We start from the raw sequence: 16,653 nt of genomic DNA on the forward strand, positions 1-16,653 counted from the left end.
AACTGTGAGAAAGCTATTTAGCCAAAAAAAATAAATATGCAAATTTCGTTTTAATTATTCATCTGCGGAGAGCCAAATCAAAACATGCATTGATTCAAAAACGTTCAGAAATTCAATAAAAAAAATAACTTTTTTTAACGGAAAGCAAAAAGGGGCATTAAAACGAACAGAAATTACTTCGTATATGAAATGGGCTGCTTCCTCATCAACGCCCCGCTCTTTACGCTAAAGTTTTTTTTACCGTTTTAAAAAGTAGAGTTGAGAAAAAGAGTCAAACTTTAGCGTAAAGAGCGGGGCGTTGATGAGAAAGCAGCCCCTTTCATATACGAAGTGATTTCTGTTCGTTTTAAGTTTTAATGCCGCTCCTTATTTTCCGTTAAAAAAACTTGTTTTTTTTTATTTATTTCATTATAAATTCTTTTTTTAATGTTATATAATCCACAAGCACCAATTTTCAACGATTAAGTTGGATAAATAAATTTTATTTTACCGTTTTCTTCTTCCTTGACGCCAAATTTTCAATTAAAGTATGCGTTTTCGGTCGTTTTTGACAAAATAATACTACGTTTTATCAGCGCCAAAATTATTTATAGTTAGGAAAGGTTGGGTTAGTTAGGTTAGGCTGGGTTAGTTAGGTGAGGTCAAAAAGTGCTTAAATTTGAATTTGCGATAGAAGCGATTATTATATTCGTAAAGAACATAAAAAAAGGCATCGATTGGTATGTTCACTTTATTTGTAAGTAAATAATATGAACTGCGAAAAATTTACCTACAGGCTGCTGCGTTACAAGGAAGCACTACTAAAATACGATCATAGCCAAGATTTATTCTGACCACTGATACGCAACAAAAATCATAACAAATCAGATATTTGATAATATTAAATTATACTCTATATATGTACAATATATAATATAATATATATAATATAAGATATAATATATATTATATTATTGGAACAAAATATTAGTCAATTCCACGAAAATGAGGTACAGGATTCCTGTAAATATTGTGGAGCTTGTGGAAATATAATTAATGTCCGTTTGTGACTCATTATGAAACTTTTACCAAATCTTTTCTTCTTCAAAAGTGTACGTCGACGGAATTACGACAAAAATGCCCAAGCAATTTCCCCATATGAGATACGACAAAACCGCTCTTAACAAAACAGCAAAATGTGAGATACGATAAACGAGAAATCTAAAATTGAGGCACTCTTAGTTGGGATACAATAAAATGGTCGACAGAACCAGATGGAACAAAAAATTTCACATTAGATGGCCCTCTTAACTCTACTTCCTGAAAAAGTTTCAGATACGATAAAACCGCCAAAAACGTCAGGGGACGATTTGTTTGGTGAAATAATTCAATTTTTTTTTACCTGAGAATGGCTCAGCAACTCCTCGTATACCCTGAAGCATTCCCAGACCCATGCTGCAGACTCTCTCTGCATGATCGCTACAGGGTTCAGGAACTCCTCCAACTATCATATATGCATCTCCAACTGTTTCAACCTATGAATTTAGTCTAAATTAAGGACAAGTTCAGTGATATTTTTCGACACCTTTAGATATTATTTGGATTACTCGGTCGGTAAAAATATTGACTATTGAAATCAGGTAATAACAATATTTTAACGTCCAGTGGATTCAGTATATTACTCATAATGCCCGGTCTTATTATACGCTTTCTGACCATGTTCGATAGACAGTTTTTGATTGACAATCGATTGACTGTGTTTTTCCAGGTTGTTCCTTTTCCTTACTGATAATTTTCTTATCCTTACTGATAAATTTACTTCTTGATTTCTACAGTTAGTATAAATTGTGACTAGACGGGAATGGCAATTTTTAGTGGCACAACAGTAGAACCTTCGCTCTTGAAACCTATTTAGCTCTGCTTCGCAGTGACAAGCAGTTTACATTGTGGTGTACGTATAGGTAAATAAAGTCAAGATTTTTTACTATTGTTAATATTTTTTTCAATAAAAACAATGGATTTTTTCAATTGTTGCAAATGCAAATAAAGAAATATCTGCCACCATACTTCTCAGAAATAATATCAAATTTTCCTCCACTTTTGAGTTCCTGGGAGCATTGTATTCTACAATGTAATTTTTATGCAGCCCACTCCCTTTTTAAGTAGTATAATTTTGCAGTTATTCGTTTATACATATGATTTAGCTTTAGACCGGTCAATTTATGTCTATTATTCTCTGGAGATCTAAGGTTTTGATAATTTTAAAATAAGTTTGGTTAACTCTCCCAACTATCCACCCAGGACCGTAGGTCTACTTCAAAGAACCATAGTACTTGGCTTATGAGTCAAATTACAAATTGCTATTCTGTGACAAAATTGGCCTAAAACTTGAAAGAAAGAAGATAAAATTCTAGTTCGGATAAGAAACATTCAATGAGAAGGTAAAAAAAAAACTTCTTCTAAAAAGTACACGACAATTCTTATAATTTATAGTTTGGGTTATTTAAGGAGGTGATCTTATTTCTTGAGGGAACTATTGCGAAGTAGGGAGACTGGGATAATCGTGGCCAGCGGGTAAAGGCGGTCACTGTGTGTAAAGTCGATAACACAGATTCATACCGATTATTGCTGCTATCTCAAGACAGTTTATGGAAATACTAATGGAGCGCTCGCCATCTTGCCTGTCTTTGTTTGTCTGTTGTGTAAGAAAGACTGTTTCGACGTTTCACCATATATGACAGACACTAGTTTAATCCACTATCATCTCTTTCTGTTTACATTACGCAGAACGAGACTTATCTCGCAATAACAAGGTAAGCCATATTGTTGTACCATGTAGCATTTTATTAAGGTTTAAGCACCGATATTTTGATTTTTTCCCGATAAATAACGACCATGCGCTTGGGGTAATGGTGGTCACCGCACTTGAGGCAATAGCAGTCGTGACCGACATTGCGCCATTAGTGCCCGTATTTTTGATATTTTTTTATCTATGTTTCAGATGCCCAGAAAATACATAAGGAAAACAGTTGAAAGCTAAATGGACTGCAGGGGAATTAAAAAAAAAGCAAAAACAGTCATTACTAGAGGTTTATCGATCCGAAAGGCTGCAGATTAATTCAAAATACCATTCAGTACGTTGCAAGAACGAATGAAGAGTGGGATTGATTCTGGTCCCAGCTTAGGCATGAAGTGTGTCTTCCCTCCTGCACACGAAGCAGCTCTAGATGACCATGTAAAAACTTTATCAAAGATTTTCTACGGCATCACTGCACTGAAATTAAGAAAAATTGCATTGGATATGCAGAAAGAAACCAATCAAGCCATGGATTTGATAAAGAAACAAAAATGGCTGGCCTGAACTGGATTTACGGGTTTATTAGCAGAAACAAAATTAGTGTGCGCAAATCTAAAGCCACAAGCATCGGAAGAGCCATGGGCTTTAATAAAGAGGAAGTAAATCATTTCTTCCAAAATTTAGAACAGGCTAAGTATAAATACAAGTTTAAAGACACCAATTATTGGAACGTAGATGAAACAGGGATCACTACTGTTCAGGACCTTGGTCTAATGCTGGCAGAACGGGGCCAAAAGCGTTTAGGTTCTATAACAAGTTGGGATAGGGGCAAAAATATTACAGTTGTGTGTGCAATGAGCTAGGGAGGGCTTTACGCTCCACCAATGTTCATTTTTCCTTAATCTCGTATGTCCCCGCTCTTAGAAAAAACGAACCACTTGGATCTGTTTACTCATGCTCTAAGACAGGCTGGATCTATGAAGAACTGTTTGTTGTTTGATTAAAACACTTCGCTCAGTTTACTCATGCAATTAATGACAACAAAATGATTATTATTCTGGACAACCATTCCGCTCATTGCTCAGCTGATACCTATGATATTTGTAGGGAGAAAGGGATTGTTATGGTGTCACTGCCGCCTCATACGTCACATAGGCTTCAGCCTCTGGATGCAGTATTTTACTCGCCCTTGAAGGCTGCTTACAAAAGGGAATATGAATTTTTCATGAAAACCAGGAACTTGGAAAAAAACCTTACATTGTAGCACTGATATTCAATCAGGCCTATTCACCAGTTGCTACCATTGCAAAAGCAACAGGCGGGTTCAAAAACACTGGGATCCATCCTCTTAATCCAGGAGTTTTCATAGATGAAGATTTTTTGTCAGAGGACATCCTCCAGAAGAATCAAGCGTTAACGCCTGATTGTGTGGACACTTCCTTGAAAGCTAACGCAAAGGAAGTTATCACAGAAGTAGACCAATACGAAGTCATGACTGAACAAAACTTAGAATCCTTTGCCCAACTTGAAAAGTTTATATTCAGCCTAAGACATAAATTAATGTGTCTACACAAGAGATTTCTCCTCTACTTGGATGCAGTAGTTGGGCTGATGAACGAAAAAAAGGAGCGAGGCAAAAGCAAAATTCTCAGATCTTGACTTCAACACCGATGAAAATCCTGTTTCAAGAAAAAAAAAGAAAGCGAGAAGAAAAAGAAACCAAGATCAAGCAAAAGCTAAAAAGGAAAGAAGAAAAGAACCAAAAAACTAAGCAAGTAAAAAAAGAATTTGATGGAGAAAAGAAAAAGCCTGCTGTTACTGAAAGAAAAAATACAAAAAGTGGTGAAAAAGAAAATGAGCAGGAAACTTTTTGAATCTGACTCTGACACTTCGACTGATGAGGAAAACATTTGCGAAGACGAATGAAAAAGTAAGCTATTTTTGACAAATATGGGTAAAGAAACCTGATTCTATTGCGACACCAGGAAAGATGGGGAAATGAGGTATCGGTGCACTTCCTGTGCATTATGGGCACATCAAGAATGTTCTGGATGGGACACTCCTGATAGGTACTCATTTGACATGTGCTGCAGAAAGTAAAATTGACTTAAAGTACTTAAATCTCATAAGTTAAATGTATTGGCGCTTAAATTTTGTTAGCCTTTTTTAGTACGGAAAGATATTTGTTTTTTTCAAATTATTGACTTCTAATTATGTCCATACTTTCAGTTACATTTTTGTAATTTCCTAAATACGGAATTATGGAACGATATAAATATAACGATTTCAGTTTAACATGTTTATGTCTTTGAAATTTCTCACATTTCTTAATTTACAGCCATTTAGTAGAACATGACATTACTGACTGCCATTACCCTAGAATAGGGGGTAATATTGGTCAAAGCTGATTTTGCAAAACAACTCATAATACCTTTAGGTAAGCCTGATTAAGGCTCAATTTAAGTCTGCAATAGGTAAAATATACTATTTTAGCGATTTAACATGATTACGTTTGAATTTTATGTTTATGATAATTTTTAGTCTCATTTTATCTTAGGTGAACACCATTACCCCAGTCCAACCCTACTACGTCTTTTTCAGTGTCAGTATATTGAAGTCGATAATAACACAAATTTAAGCTGATATTACCTTGTATACTTTGTGTATCTCCGTAAGCTGGTCGTATACCGAGTACATTGAATTGAGTAGACATACTACTTCCATGGGGGTAATGCGACTGCTTATTTCTGTGAACTGAACAACATCGGAGAACAATATGGTTACGATGTCAAAACTCTAAAATGACAATGGCATTTCGTTATGAGAATAACTACAGGTAAATAATACAAAGAAAATCCTAGAAAAAATTACCGTCAATATAGTAAGCAAGTAAGTTTATTTGCAAACCCCAATAATAAAAAATAAATAAATGCAGAGTAAAGAACAAAAATAATATGACCAACAAGGACACACAAACAAAATACAACATAAATAACATAGCAATGTCCACTGATTAAAAATCGGGGAAGAAATAAATGAGAGGATTACTGGTGCATCATTTTCGGAGTATCAACCCTTTGATCCTTAATAATGTCGTCAAGCAGTACTAGCGGATCAACAAGTTCAAAACGAGAAATAATCTTCCGGTTTCTGTACCATCTTGATAAATATAACAAGAACTTAAAAAATTTAAAATAACCTACCCTTAACTGAAGAAGGTCTTATTCCACACTAAAGGCTGGGAACCAGAGAGAAACAGAATTGATGGAGAGCAAAGACTGTCGTGAAATTATATTGTAAATCAGTGGTCGAGCCCACGAGCTTTTGGTAAGTAGCTGAAACCATTGCTCGTACACCAACCAGGTAGCAGGTAAATTTTTATAGTTTTTCATTGTCGATTCATTGCTCAAAACAATTGAAGAATAAACTGAAGTTTATTTTCATATTCAATTGTGCCTTGGTAAAAATCATGTCTTATATTCTCTGATTCTGATGCGCAAACGTTTTTTGTTATCCTCCTTGCCGTTACTCACCAAGTGCCACTTTCGTCTAAAATTACCCCATAAACTTTGAAAATATATCTTCATCTTCTTCGGATGCCACTGGCAGCCCCTGGTAAAATTTTATACGGATTTGAACCCAGATCACACGGTTAGTTGCGCCTAAGGGTCAGACATGACCAGCCTTAGGGACAACCTACAAAATTTTCTCAGCCTTGAGAGCGTTGCTGCTGATGAGACCCCCCTAATAGTAGTACATTGGTCCAGCTGAAGAAGTAAAGCTCTTAAGCTCTCTACGTCACATGTATAGCTCATATCCCCTAAAGTAAGAGTCATATCAAACAAGAAGAACACTGTTCGAACCCCCTTGTACGAAACCCCTATATAGGAAACTTACTGTCTCTTGGTTTGAAAAACAAGGAACATATTTTGGCTTGAAAATAAAAAAAAGGCTGCAACTACGATTTTCTAAATGTGACATCTTTTTTTCTCTTTCTCTCCTCAGATAGCTTGGCACTGAGACATCGTAGAGAGTTACTTCATGGCTTATTTTAAAGTAAATTGATGCGTTTAAAAACCTTTGGTAATCAAATAATTTTTTTTTTTAATGTAATCGATTTTTTACGAAAGACTGCAGTTTTCTATAACACATGTTATAGCTCATGTTATTAACACCAGGAATTTGTCGTATCTACGCGCTTTTGTAATTAATAAAAAAATATTAAAAAAAACAATATTTTTACGAAGAACCTTTACAAGTATAAGAAGCTTGTAGACATATTTATGTAAAATGCAGTAACTTCAATGCTGGGGGTTTACCGAAAAAAATCTGATTGGTCAACTGAAACTAGAATAATTCCTGAAAATTCTAAATAAAGATGATGTCTGAGCAATAATTTTATTTTTTTAATTCGAACCAGAAAATACCTGAAAATTTTTAAATTAGTTTGGTTTTCCAACTGAGATAGACATCCGCGATCACTTGGATTTACTAAGAGTAATATCTTGTTTCAAATTCGTTGTAGTATGCAATGGTTAAGTGCATGGTGAAGCGCTGAGAGTTCAACGGGAAGGGAAATCGGGAGGGTAGTTGAACTCTCAGCTACCCAGGTGCTCCTTTTTTGGAGTAGATGGCTTGTCGTAGAGCCTTGCTTTAAGGTGGGACATTAAGGTAGACTTGGTGCTATGAGCACTACAGACACTGAGATTTATAACTGCAAAAAATAACACTTCTTAGATCCATCTAGAAATAGATGACTTGGACCCAGTAATGTGAAGCTTACAATATGTAAGAAAAACTGTATTGCCTCTATTTTGATATTTAGTCATTCTGATATAATAGCTAGCTGCGTCACCGGACAGAAGGAAGGCCAAAATTTTACCATTGATTTGTGGTTGCACGGTTTCGTTGTTTTTAACAACACATTGATTTGAAAAACAAAACTTTCATCATCATTATGTTTCATATTACTATGCGACAAACTGGCCTAAATCTAACTCTTTCACAAGCTGATAAAATCAATAAAATTGCGAATTTTTGTGTTAGTGTCTTTGTTTGAAGATTTTCGATATAGAAAGCTGGTAATTTAAATAGATCGAATACGCGTTTTCCATCCCAAATACTAGAAAAGCTTGAGAAGATTAGGCCGTCATTCAAATACACTTCTCATTAGCTTCTTGTGATTTAATACTGCCTAACTGAAGGCTTGGTAAAATTGTCGATAAAGCACTGCTTGCTGCATTAATACACTATATCCAACACCTGAATGAAGAAACTCCATGAGAGGTCAAGGTCTCTATTAGAGTTGTGTCCAAGGGCTGGATCCCGTTTCTTCCACAAAGGTTGACCCATTTTTAATGTAAACCCTTTACTGGTGCCTAACCAAGTCCCGTCATCCATCCATGGTAATATCGACAATGGAAGGAGAATATCCTTGACTGTAAAGACCTTGCCGGAGACGACGCAAGCGGCTAGGCGTAACGTCTTCGACAATGGATGGTGCAAGATCGGTTTCTTTGGTAGAGACAAAATAAAAATATTATCTGGTAGAAGTATGGGACTACATACTAAAAGCCTTAGTAGTAACGGATATTAGACTTATGTGGTCCAGCTTGGAAAGATCAAAATACCAGTTGCCTGTTCTGTTTCTACTTTTAAGACTCTTCAGAGCCAAACTAAATGGGGGAATACATAGAAGAAATGAGGCCTCGAACTCGTTGCAATTCCGTCTACGAAAAGAAAACTTCTGGATCTGGTTTCCAAGAAACAAATGGTTCAACATGAAAATGTTAACTAATTGCAAACAAATCATTTTCTATCGACCAAGATACAAAAGAGTTCATGAGTTTGTATATTCAATTTCCATATTTTTCATTATATATTATCATGATACTTCACCAGTGATATTTGCCACTCTAGGTTCATCTTTTGCAGATAACCACCTACTACCCTGCAACACCAGCTGCCAAACCTTATTTGCGAAATTATTACAAAACTCAGATTTCGATCCTCTCTTTGTATTTATGTAAGCTACTGTGGTTTTATTGTCTGATAATATGAAAAAAACTTCGTTTTCTTAAAGAGTTAAAGAGGCTGCGTCCCAAAGTCGAACCTTAAAACGTACAGGAATTAGAAGAGGCAGTTGGGGGGCTGCCGCCCCCCAAACCCCCAGCTTTTAAAGACTCTTTTGTACAGGTTTTTTTTGGGGGGGGACTTCATTGTTACTAATTACTAGTTTCGGCGCAATGGTTCTCCTGTCCTCTTGTGTTTAACATTTTTCGAAGTTATTCCATTATTCATTCATTTCAATGTTTTGTTAATTAAAAGAGGGCCTTTCCCAAGCCAAGAGCGGGGGGTTAGCAAAAAAACAAAAAACCTGTACAAAAGAGTCTTTAAAAGCTGGGGGTTTGGGGGGCGGCAGCCCCCCAACTGCCTCTTCTAATTCCTGTACGTTTTAAGGTTCGACTTTGGGACGCAGCCTCTTTAACTCTTTAAGAAAACGAAGTTTTTTTCATATTATTTCTGTACGTTTTTCTATTATCCATGGTGGATGTAATTTAATAATTCCTGTACTCCTCGTACAGGAATTAGGAGAGGAACCCCCCCCCCCCCGCTTTTAAATCATTGTATAAAATAGAAAAAAAATAGATAGAATGACCGAAATGTTTCTTTTGCTCATAAGAAGCTAATATTCTGTTATCTCTCAAATGATAAGCTGTCCAGGTGTTATCAAAATTTTTTTGATGTTGTGAAAAAAAACCGCCCGTAAGGGACTTGAACCCTTGACCCGAGGATTAAAAGTGTCACGCTCTACCAAGTGAGCTAATAACTTGCATGTGTGTAAATATAACTTCTCAATAAATTTTAAAAATTTCAAATTAACATGGGCTCTTATGGAGAGAAATCCGGTAATTAATAGCTAATGCGTGGTTTCTGGAAAACAGGGAAGGAGTTATCGGATCGAGCTGAAATTTCGCGGATAAGCTCCTGGGCCGTAGGGGACCTTAACTTGTGAATTTCAGCCCGATCGGACAACGTTAAAGGGGGGCTGGGGTTGACGAGTCGAAACTTTCGGCCAGATTTTCCCTATGAAGGAAAAGTTGGAGGGGGATGAAATTTTGCAGGTTTCTTAGTTGGAGCTTGGGCTACGAAATGCATCCCTCCCCATCCCTCTGCGACCACTGGAACCGAAGATCGCTTAACATTGTCGTGTGTCGCCTCTTTATAGAGGCACGAGTGTGCCTCCTTGATAACAGTCGAGCATGCATGTCTTTGCTATCCTGAGCAAAACTGTTTGATCTAACAGCTTTTGTTTCTAAAACATTGATGTCAAATCCCTTTTCTTCTGAGGACCATTTACCTGTGGCCGTTTTCATGGAATATTCACCCACAAATACCCAGCCTAGTCTTGATACATCACCCACAGCCTAGTTTGGATGCATCATCACACACAATTTTTTGTCAACTAACCTAGGCTCAACTGCTTTAGAAGAATGATTGGGAATATCCGACCACTATTGCAGTTCCGAACTTATATCGAATGATAAAGTTAGCTTGGCCGCAAAATTGGCCTGCGCGTGTTTTAGTGCTTGAGCACTCAACGACTCCACTTTCCGGTTAAAGGCCCTAATTTCTGCGATAGTTTGGGAGTCTCGTTCAGCCATTGACGATAACAAAAGATCCAAATCCACCACGGATTTGGCTTTGGATGGTGTTTTGGCAACATGCCTGCCAAAAAGAAACTCTGTCACTTTCACTTCAGGAGCACATAAAGCTGATGCTACCATGAGATCTGGACTCACTTCGAATATCGTTGAATGAGGTCTTTTTAGACTGAAATCGTAATCGGTGAGGCAGGCGTGTCAACTGTTAGGTTTTTGACGACCTTTTCTTTGATTTCATGATTTTCAAGCTAAAGAATAGCATTTGCTACATCTAAAACATAAAAGGTTGAGTGGACAATAGTCCGTTGCAATTAAAATGCCTTAGCATCCCTCTGTTTAGCCCTTGATGAGAGAGAAGCCAAAATTTTACTGTTAACCTTGGTAACAACAATTTATCGGTATTCACAGGCCTAGAGTGGTGCTCAAGTAAGTCCTTCATCTTTCCTATTTCCAGAGGCTCAGAAATAGCTCTGTTTGAAAATTTGATAAGTTCTTCAGAACCCTTTTTAAATAGAGTGACATTTGATGGGCTTTGTTTTCATCTTTTGCCTTTGTGCTTTTTCGGAGAAGCCTTCCGTTTTCTGTCATTTCTTTGGTCATGGATTCCTTATGGGGCACGCAGAGCCAGTTCGGGGGGCTCTAGAGCCTATTTGTGGGCTCCGAAAGCTAGATCTTGCGTTCCTAGAACTAATTTCAGGGCTCCAAGAGCCATATTGAGCGCAAGTTCGAAACTCGAGGCTCCGAGAGCAAAGATTTGTTTTACGATCACTATGCACTGTTGGAAGGTTGAAACACGCCTAGAGTTTCAGCCAATTCTTGAATCGTGGTCGATTCTGGACTAGGAAGCTTTGAAACGACATCCCGAACTTTTTTAAGTTTTCTTTCCGGCAGGAAAATACGCATGGATTGCGAATCTAACAGAAAACCCTAAAATTCTATTTATATTTTCTAGTTGAATGACAAACCCTCAATTCTGACAGTGATTTTACTGTTTCATGAATGTTGTTTAGACATAATAATTTTTGTCATTAAAAGAACCACAGACTATTTTCTGTTTTAAAATGGCAGTATTTAACGCTTTTGTTTAATTCTTTAAGATTCAGAATAAATCCAGAAGAACCATTTTTTTCGGGACCGTAAAATCGGAAGGAACGTAAAATAATTCCTTTGTTCTGAACTCGGAACTTCAACAATAAAATCTTTATGCAATAAAATATCCACTTCTTTCCTTATAACGGGTGATTCTTCCAAAGTAAATTTTTGTTCTTTTTTTTTCAGAGCTTTCAATGGTGTTTTCTCAAATTTAATCTTATAATCTGAAGGTATAATATTCAAAATATTCAAATCACTGGTTATTGACTGCCTTTTTGAGACAAACATGCTAATTCCCACTATTTTAAAGTTATCAGCCAAATTTTGTAACTGGCTAGTGAATTTTACAACAAAATCCAAAAAATTAAGCGCAGGGTATGCCGAAAAGTACATGCCAGCTATTTGCGACCTTATTTCTAGAAACTCTTGAGTTTGGGCATTTCTTGAGGGTTCTGTCTCTGCCTGAATAATCACATTTTTGCCTTCTACGCTTCTCACGATCATATTCGTCATTCATAATATTATCCAACAAGTCAATCACTATCTTATCATAATACAGTAGAAGCAACGAATATATTTATGCTATGCATCAAAATTACTCATTAGTTAGTTTGGTGGTAATCCAGGCGAAAGCAAATATCAACTGATATTACGCTTGGTCAATTCAAGTGATCACCAATGTCTATCTCAATTTAACTCCAAAGCATAGCTAAAGAGCTCAGCCTCGGAGTAGAATTAGGAATTATTTCCAAACACTGACAGCACTTCTCTGGTAAACTTCGTTAAGAGACCCTTGGGATGTATATACAAGACGCAGAACGATGTTGCAATTCAGCTAGATATGGAAACTGTGAGAATTGCAAGTACCATTTTCAGAACAGGAATAGCTAGTGGATTTTTTCTTGGATATGCTATTGATATAGATTTCCCAAGATAAAATGTTTTACGACAGCACGGTTATCTATAAATCCTATTTATATTTTGGTAAAATTCGTCCTGTTTTTAGCAATGACCCCATATTCTACGGAAATTTAGACGCTTTTATTTAACCTTGTTTGTTTAGGTCACAGGTTTAGGTTGAAGATCAAATCTTCCCAAACACCAAAACTTCCTGATATTTTGAAATGAATTTATCACCTACTTCTCCTGTTGTGGTTAAATTGAGCTGAAAATTTACATAAGCTGCGCAGTAAGTCCTGTTAAAAGTGGACGAATCTAATAAATTCACATTATTAATTTAGCACTTTTATTGATTTGGTCACAGTACATTAGGTTGAAGATCAAATCTTCAATGATGGATTCCAATAGAAATGAATGTTGAAATGCTAAACTTTTAAAGTCTTTGGAAGGTTATAAAATTGCAACAAGTTTTGAAAGTTTTGTACTGAAAATTTACACGAAGGCGAAAAATTGTTAAAAAAATGTATAAAATAAAGATAAAAAAATAAAGCTTTTACTTTCATATTTATTAAAAGGTATTTTTTTTCCTGCTGCCCAAATAAATTGAAGCTTTTTAAGACTAAAAATGGAAGCGTGAAGAACTTGTCCTTGTTACATTTTTTGTAGAGCCTACTTGAATGCCAAAAGATCCCGGAAACTTTTCTAAGAAAGCCCCGATCCCAAAAAATAATATTCCCAACAAGACTCGTAAACCTGTGAAGCGGACTTCTAAGCAACCCCTTCACTTAATCAGGCCATGATCAAACAACTACTTATATAATGCTCACTTACCTGACATGTTTCTAACGGACTTGCACCAAGTCTAAGCCTGTCCGCTACTGACTGCGGTATCATTTGGTATAGTAGCTCATCTGTCCTTTTCATTTCTTCGTCCAATTTCTTCATTGACTCCTGAAGTTTTTGAGATTTTATTCTCTCTTGGTCTAGTAAAAGCTTTAGTTCTACGGACTTCTGAGTTCCTGCCATCATGAGATCCCTATATTTCGACAAAATTAAACTATAGTGACAGCATTGACCTACACTCGAGCACATCTGTATTCGAGAACTTCAGACCAATTATTTTTAGAAGAGTGTGTTTATGCTTAACTTAATGCCTAATACAAATACTGCATCATTTATCATAAACAAAGGGTGACGAGTGTCTGATTTCCAACTTGGCGGTAGCAACATCAAAAGTTGTTCGGATAATTTTTGAAACTACTTTTGAATTTTCCCCCTGTTGCTGTAAAATTTTGCATAAGTGGACAAACTTGTTTTGCCAAAGCTAGATTTTTTTGGTACCAATAGCTTCATATTTTTACAATTTAGATGCACTATCAATAAGTGACAAAGATATCATCCAAAGAAAATACACATCTCATCATGAAGACAAAAGCAACAAGAAAATTTAAAAAGTGTGTGGATATCGCTGACCCACCAACAAAGCTCAAACACGTAAGGCGATGACTTGTAGGTGTATTTCTGTTAACATGAATGACAGAGGACAGAGCTGATAATCTTTTCAATAAGGACGGAACTTCAGCTATAATAGACTAAAACCTCGAATTCACTTTCGGAATTGAGATATGTAATTTATCTTACGTAAACCTAAAATTAACCCAAATTCCATATGATGGTTTTTATTTCTCCCAAGCTTTTTCAACTGGAGAGGGGTCATTCACCCCTTACTAATTTTTACCTAATTTTAATCTAATTTTATTAGATTTGTAAAATACCTTTTTGGGGTATGATATCATATGTGTGTAATTTTGCTGCCTCACTTCCTCTTTTTTATTCTTTACTACATTCTAACGAAGAAAATGCCGAAGGTTTTTTCTGTGTTTGATATATAATTACAAATTTTATGTTAAATTTCATAAAAGGTCGATTCCTTGGATGGGAGAAATTTAAAACCTAAAACGAGCAGGAATAAAGTCTTATAGAAACTCAAACTTAAAACAAGCAGAAATTATTATCAATGAAGAAATGAAACCCAAAATGAACAAAAGTTCAATTAAGTAATCGTATTGAACATAAAGATAAAACATACTGCTATGGATAAATAAATAAATTCTAGAAACGAATAGAAATTAAAGGAATAATTAAGCAAACCTTCAAGCGAACAGAAATGGTTCAAAACAGGAGCAGGGATATTGCCCCCTAAACGACGTAATGGCTACAACGTCATTTGTCCTTTACTGAAAAATATTTGAATTTTTAACAGTGTGTTATTTATTTGTCGTAAAATCAACAATAACATAAAAAAATCATATTACGAGGCTAATCAAGTCTTATAAATAAGAGTAATACTCTTCCCCTTCCCTCTCAACCCCTCGAAACGAATTAAGTGGCGTTTGTATTTTATTGAAACCGATATGCATTTTGAATAGCTCGGTTCTTATTTGACAAAACATAGAGAAAGAGATAGAAAAAGATCGCCATGATAATCAAGATGACTGAATAATGATACTAATTCCTGTATATTTTAGTAATTTTGAACTTTCGATGTTATAATCAAAACAGAGAAAACGTCAAAAGTATTTTTTAGTCTTCAGTAAAGAAATCTTAGCCTTTTGAAGGTTTAGAGGGCTGTAGCCCTACTACTTTCTGTGTCAGTTTCTATTCGTCTTAGGTTTGACTTGCCTGTTCATTTTAATTTCCATTATTCTAGGATTTATTTATTCATATGTAGATGCATATTTATCTTTATGTTACAAAATATACTTAGGCCATCTCTGACTTCTCCTCCAAGTTGAACTTTGATGTATAAATGTTCACCCCCGCCCAAAATGTCATGGAATCATTGCAGATACGTCATTTTGATATCCGGACAATACACAGTGTCATTTGATTTACCTTACTACTTTACTGTGCATAGATTGTAGGTCCCATGGGAGCTTTCGATGCAAAAAAAATGGTTCCATGACAAAGATTGTGTAGCCCTTTCCCCTCCCCTCCCCCAGAGCAAGATTTGAAGTTCCCTTATTTTAGCCTTCCCTTTCTTTCTCCATCAATACCTGAAAGCTCCAAATTCGTCCTCAAGTCGTCACCGAGATATCACAGATACACTATTTCAAAGATCTGGATACACATAATGTCTTTTCGTCTACCTCCCCGTCCCCCTAAGTCTGAACTCGAGATCCATTTCACCCCCTCCAACCCTTTTGAAAGTTTTAAGTTGACCCTATAGCAATTCCCAAGACGTCGAAGATAATTTGAAAACTCGTCTTTGGCTTACTTAGTATCTTTTGATTGACTCAAGCAATTTTTTTCAGGCAATAAATTTTCTACGCTTTCTTCCGTGTTTGGATCCCCTCAGCCAAAGCATTTAATGGAATCAGCTTCGATCCAGTCCTAAGAAAAAATTCCTTTTATGGGCCGAATTTTTCTTGTGTGTGGGGGGGGGGTAAGTCACAGAGGTTTTTTTTCTTGCTTTAGATTTTTCTTGCCCAAGAACGACTGTAAGTTTCCAACTGACCAGCGATGACCATTTTGAAACCACCTGCTCCACCCACTCATTCAGTAAGATATTTGATGATTCTGACCCAGATAAGGATCCCTGAAAGTTTTAGGTCAATAATAAACCTAATATCAAACAAGCCCCCCTTTACTTTGTAAGAAAAGATGTTTAAACAATTGGTGATTTGCATCATCTATGGGTCTTGCCACAGTGGCTATGGGGGCCAGGCCATCTCAGGAGGTCTATTTATTGGACCTTTTGTTTACTTGTAACAAAATGGCTACCTCGCCATTTTGATCAGACGTCCTTAGCAATTATGGGGGGTGGGTAAGTGAAAAAGTAATGGGAGGAGGGCTGATTGTTCTCGAATGACTTTTGACTTTTAAAACACCACTAAAAAATAGTTTCAGTAAAATGATTTCCTATCCAAAGCTTCTGTGATCACTCCTTCCATACGAAGTGGCTGAAAGTAAAATGAATGAGAAATAATGCAAAAGGATTGGAACTCTTTACTACATGCGACAGTGGATGGCTCTGATCTATTTCGCATACTTTATGAAAATAAAAAAAAAACATACAGTTAATGAAAGTCATGAAAATTAATAATTTTTTTTTTATTCAGAACTTAACAATCGAAACAAAGTCAATGCACATATGTTTCTGTTTTCACCACTTCTGTGTTTTAATGATTAATGATGTTAGGCAATCAGACATTAATATAG

General features: G+C 36.0%; 1 protein-coding gene across 2 annotated transcripts in view; it reads right to left on the minus strand.

Moving 5' to 3' along the window:
- LOC136041597 (soluble guanylate cyclase 88E-like) overlaps positions 1 to 16,653 on the minus strand; it is a 129,948-nt gene that overhangs the window by 12,260 nt on the left and 101,035 nt on the right. For both annotated transcript variants that reach the window (XM_065726305.1, XM_065726313.1), the window contains 3 exons: positions 13,264 to 13,468; positions 5,426 to 5,572; positions 1,382 to 1,514 (listed from right to left, as the gene is read on the minus strand). In XM_065726305.1, coding sequence (XP_065582377.1) covers positions 1,382 to 1,514; positions 5,426 to 5,572; positions 13,264 to 13,468 — 485 coding nt within the window. The remainder of the gene's footprint in view (positions 1 to 1,381; positions 1,515 to 5,425; positions 5,573 to 13,263; positions 13,469 to 16,653) is intronic.

This window comes from Artemia franciscana, chromosome 2 (assembly GCF_032884065.1).
Source record: "Artemia franciscana chromosome 2, ASM3288406v1, whole genome shotgun sequence".
Taxonomy (NCBI): domain Eukaryota; kingdom Metazoa; phylum Arthropoda; class Branchiopoda; order Anostraca; family Artemiidae; genus Artemia; species Artemia franciscana.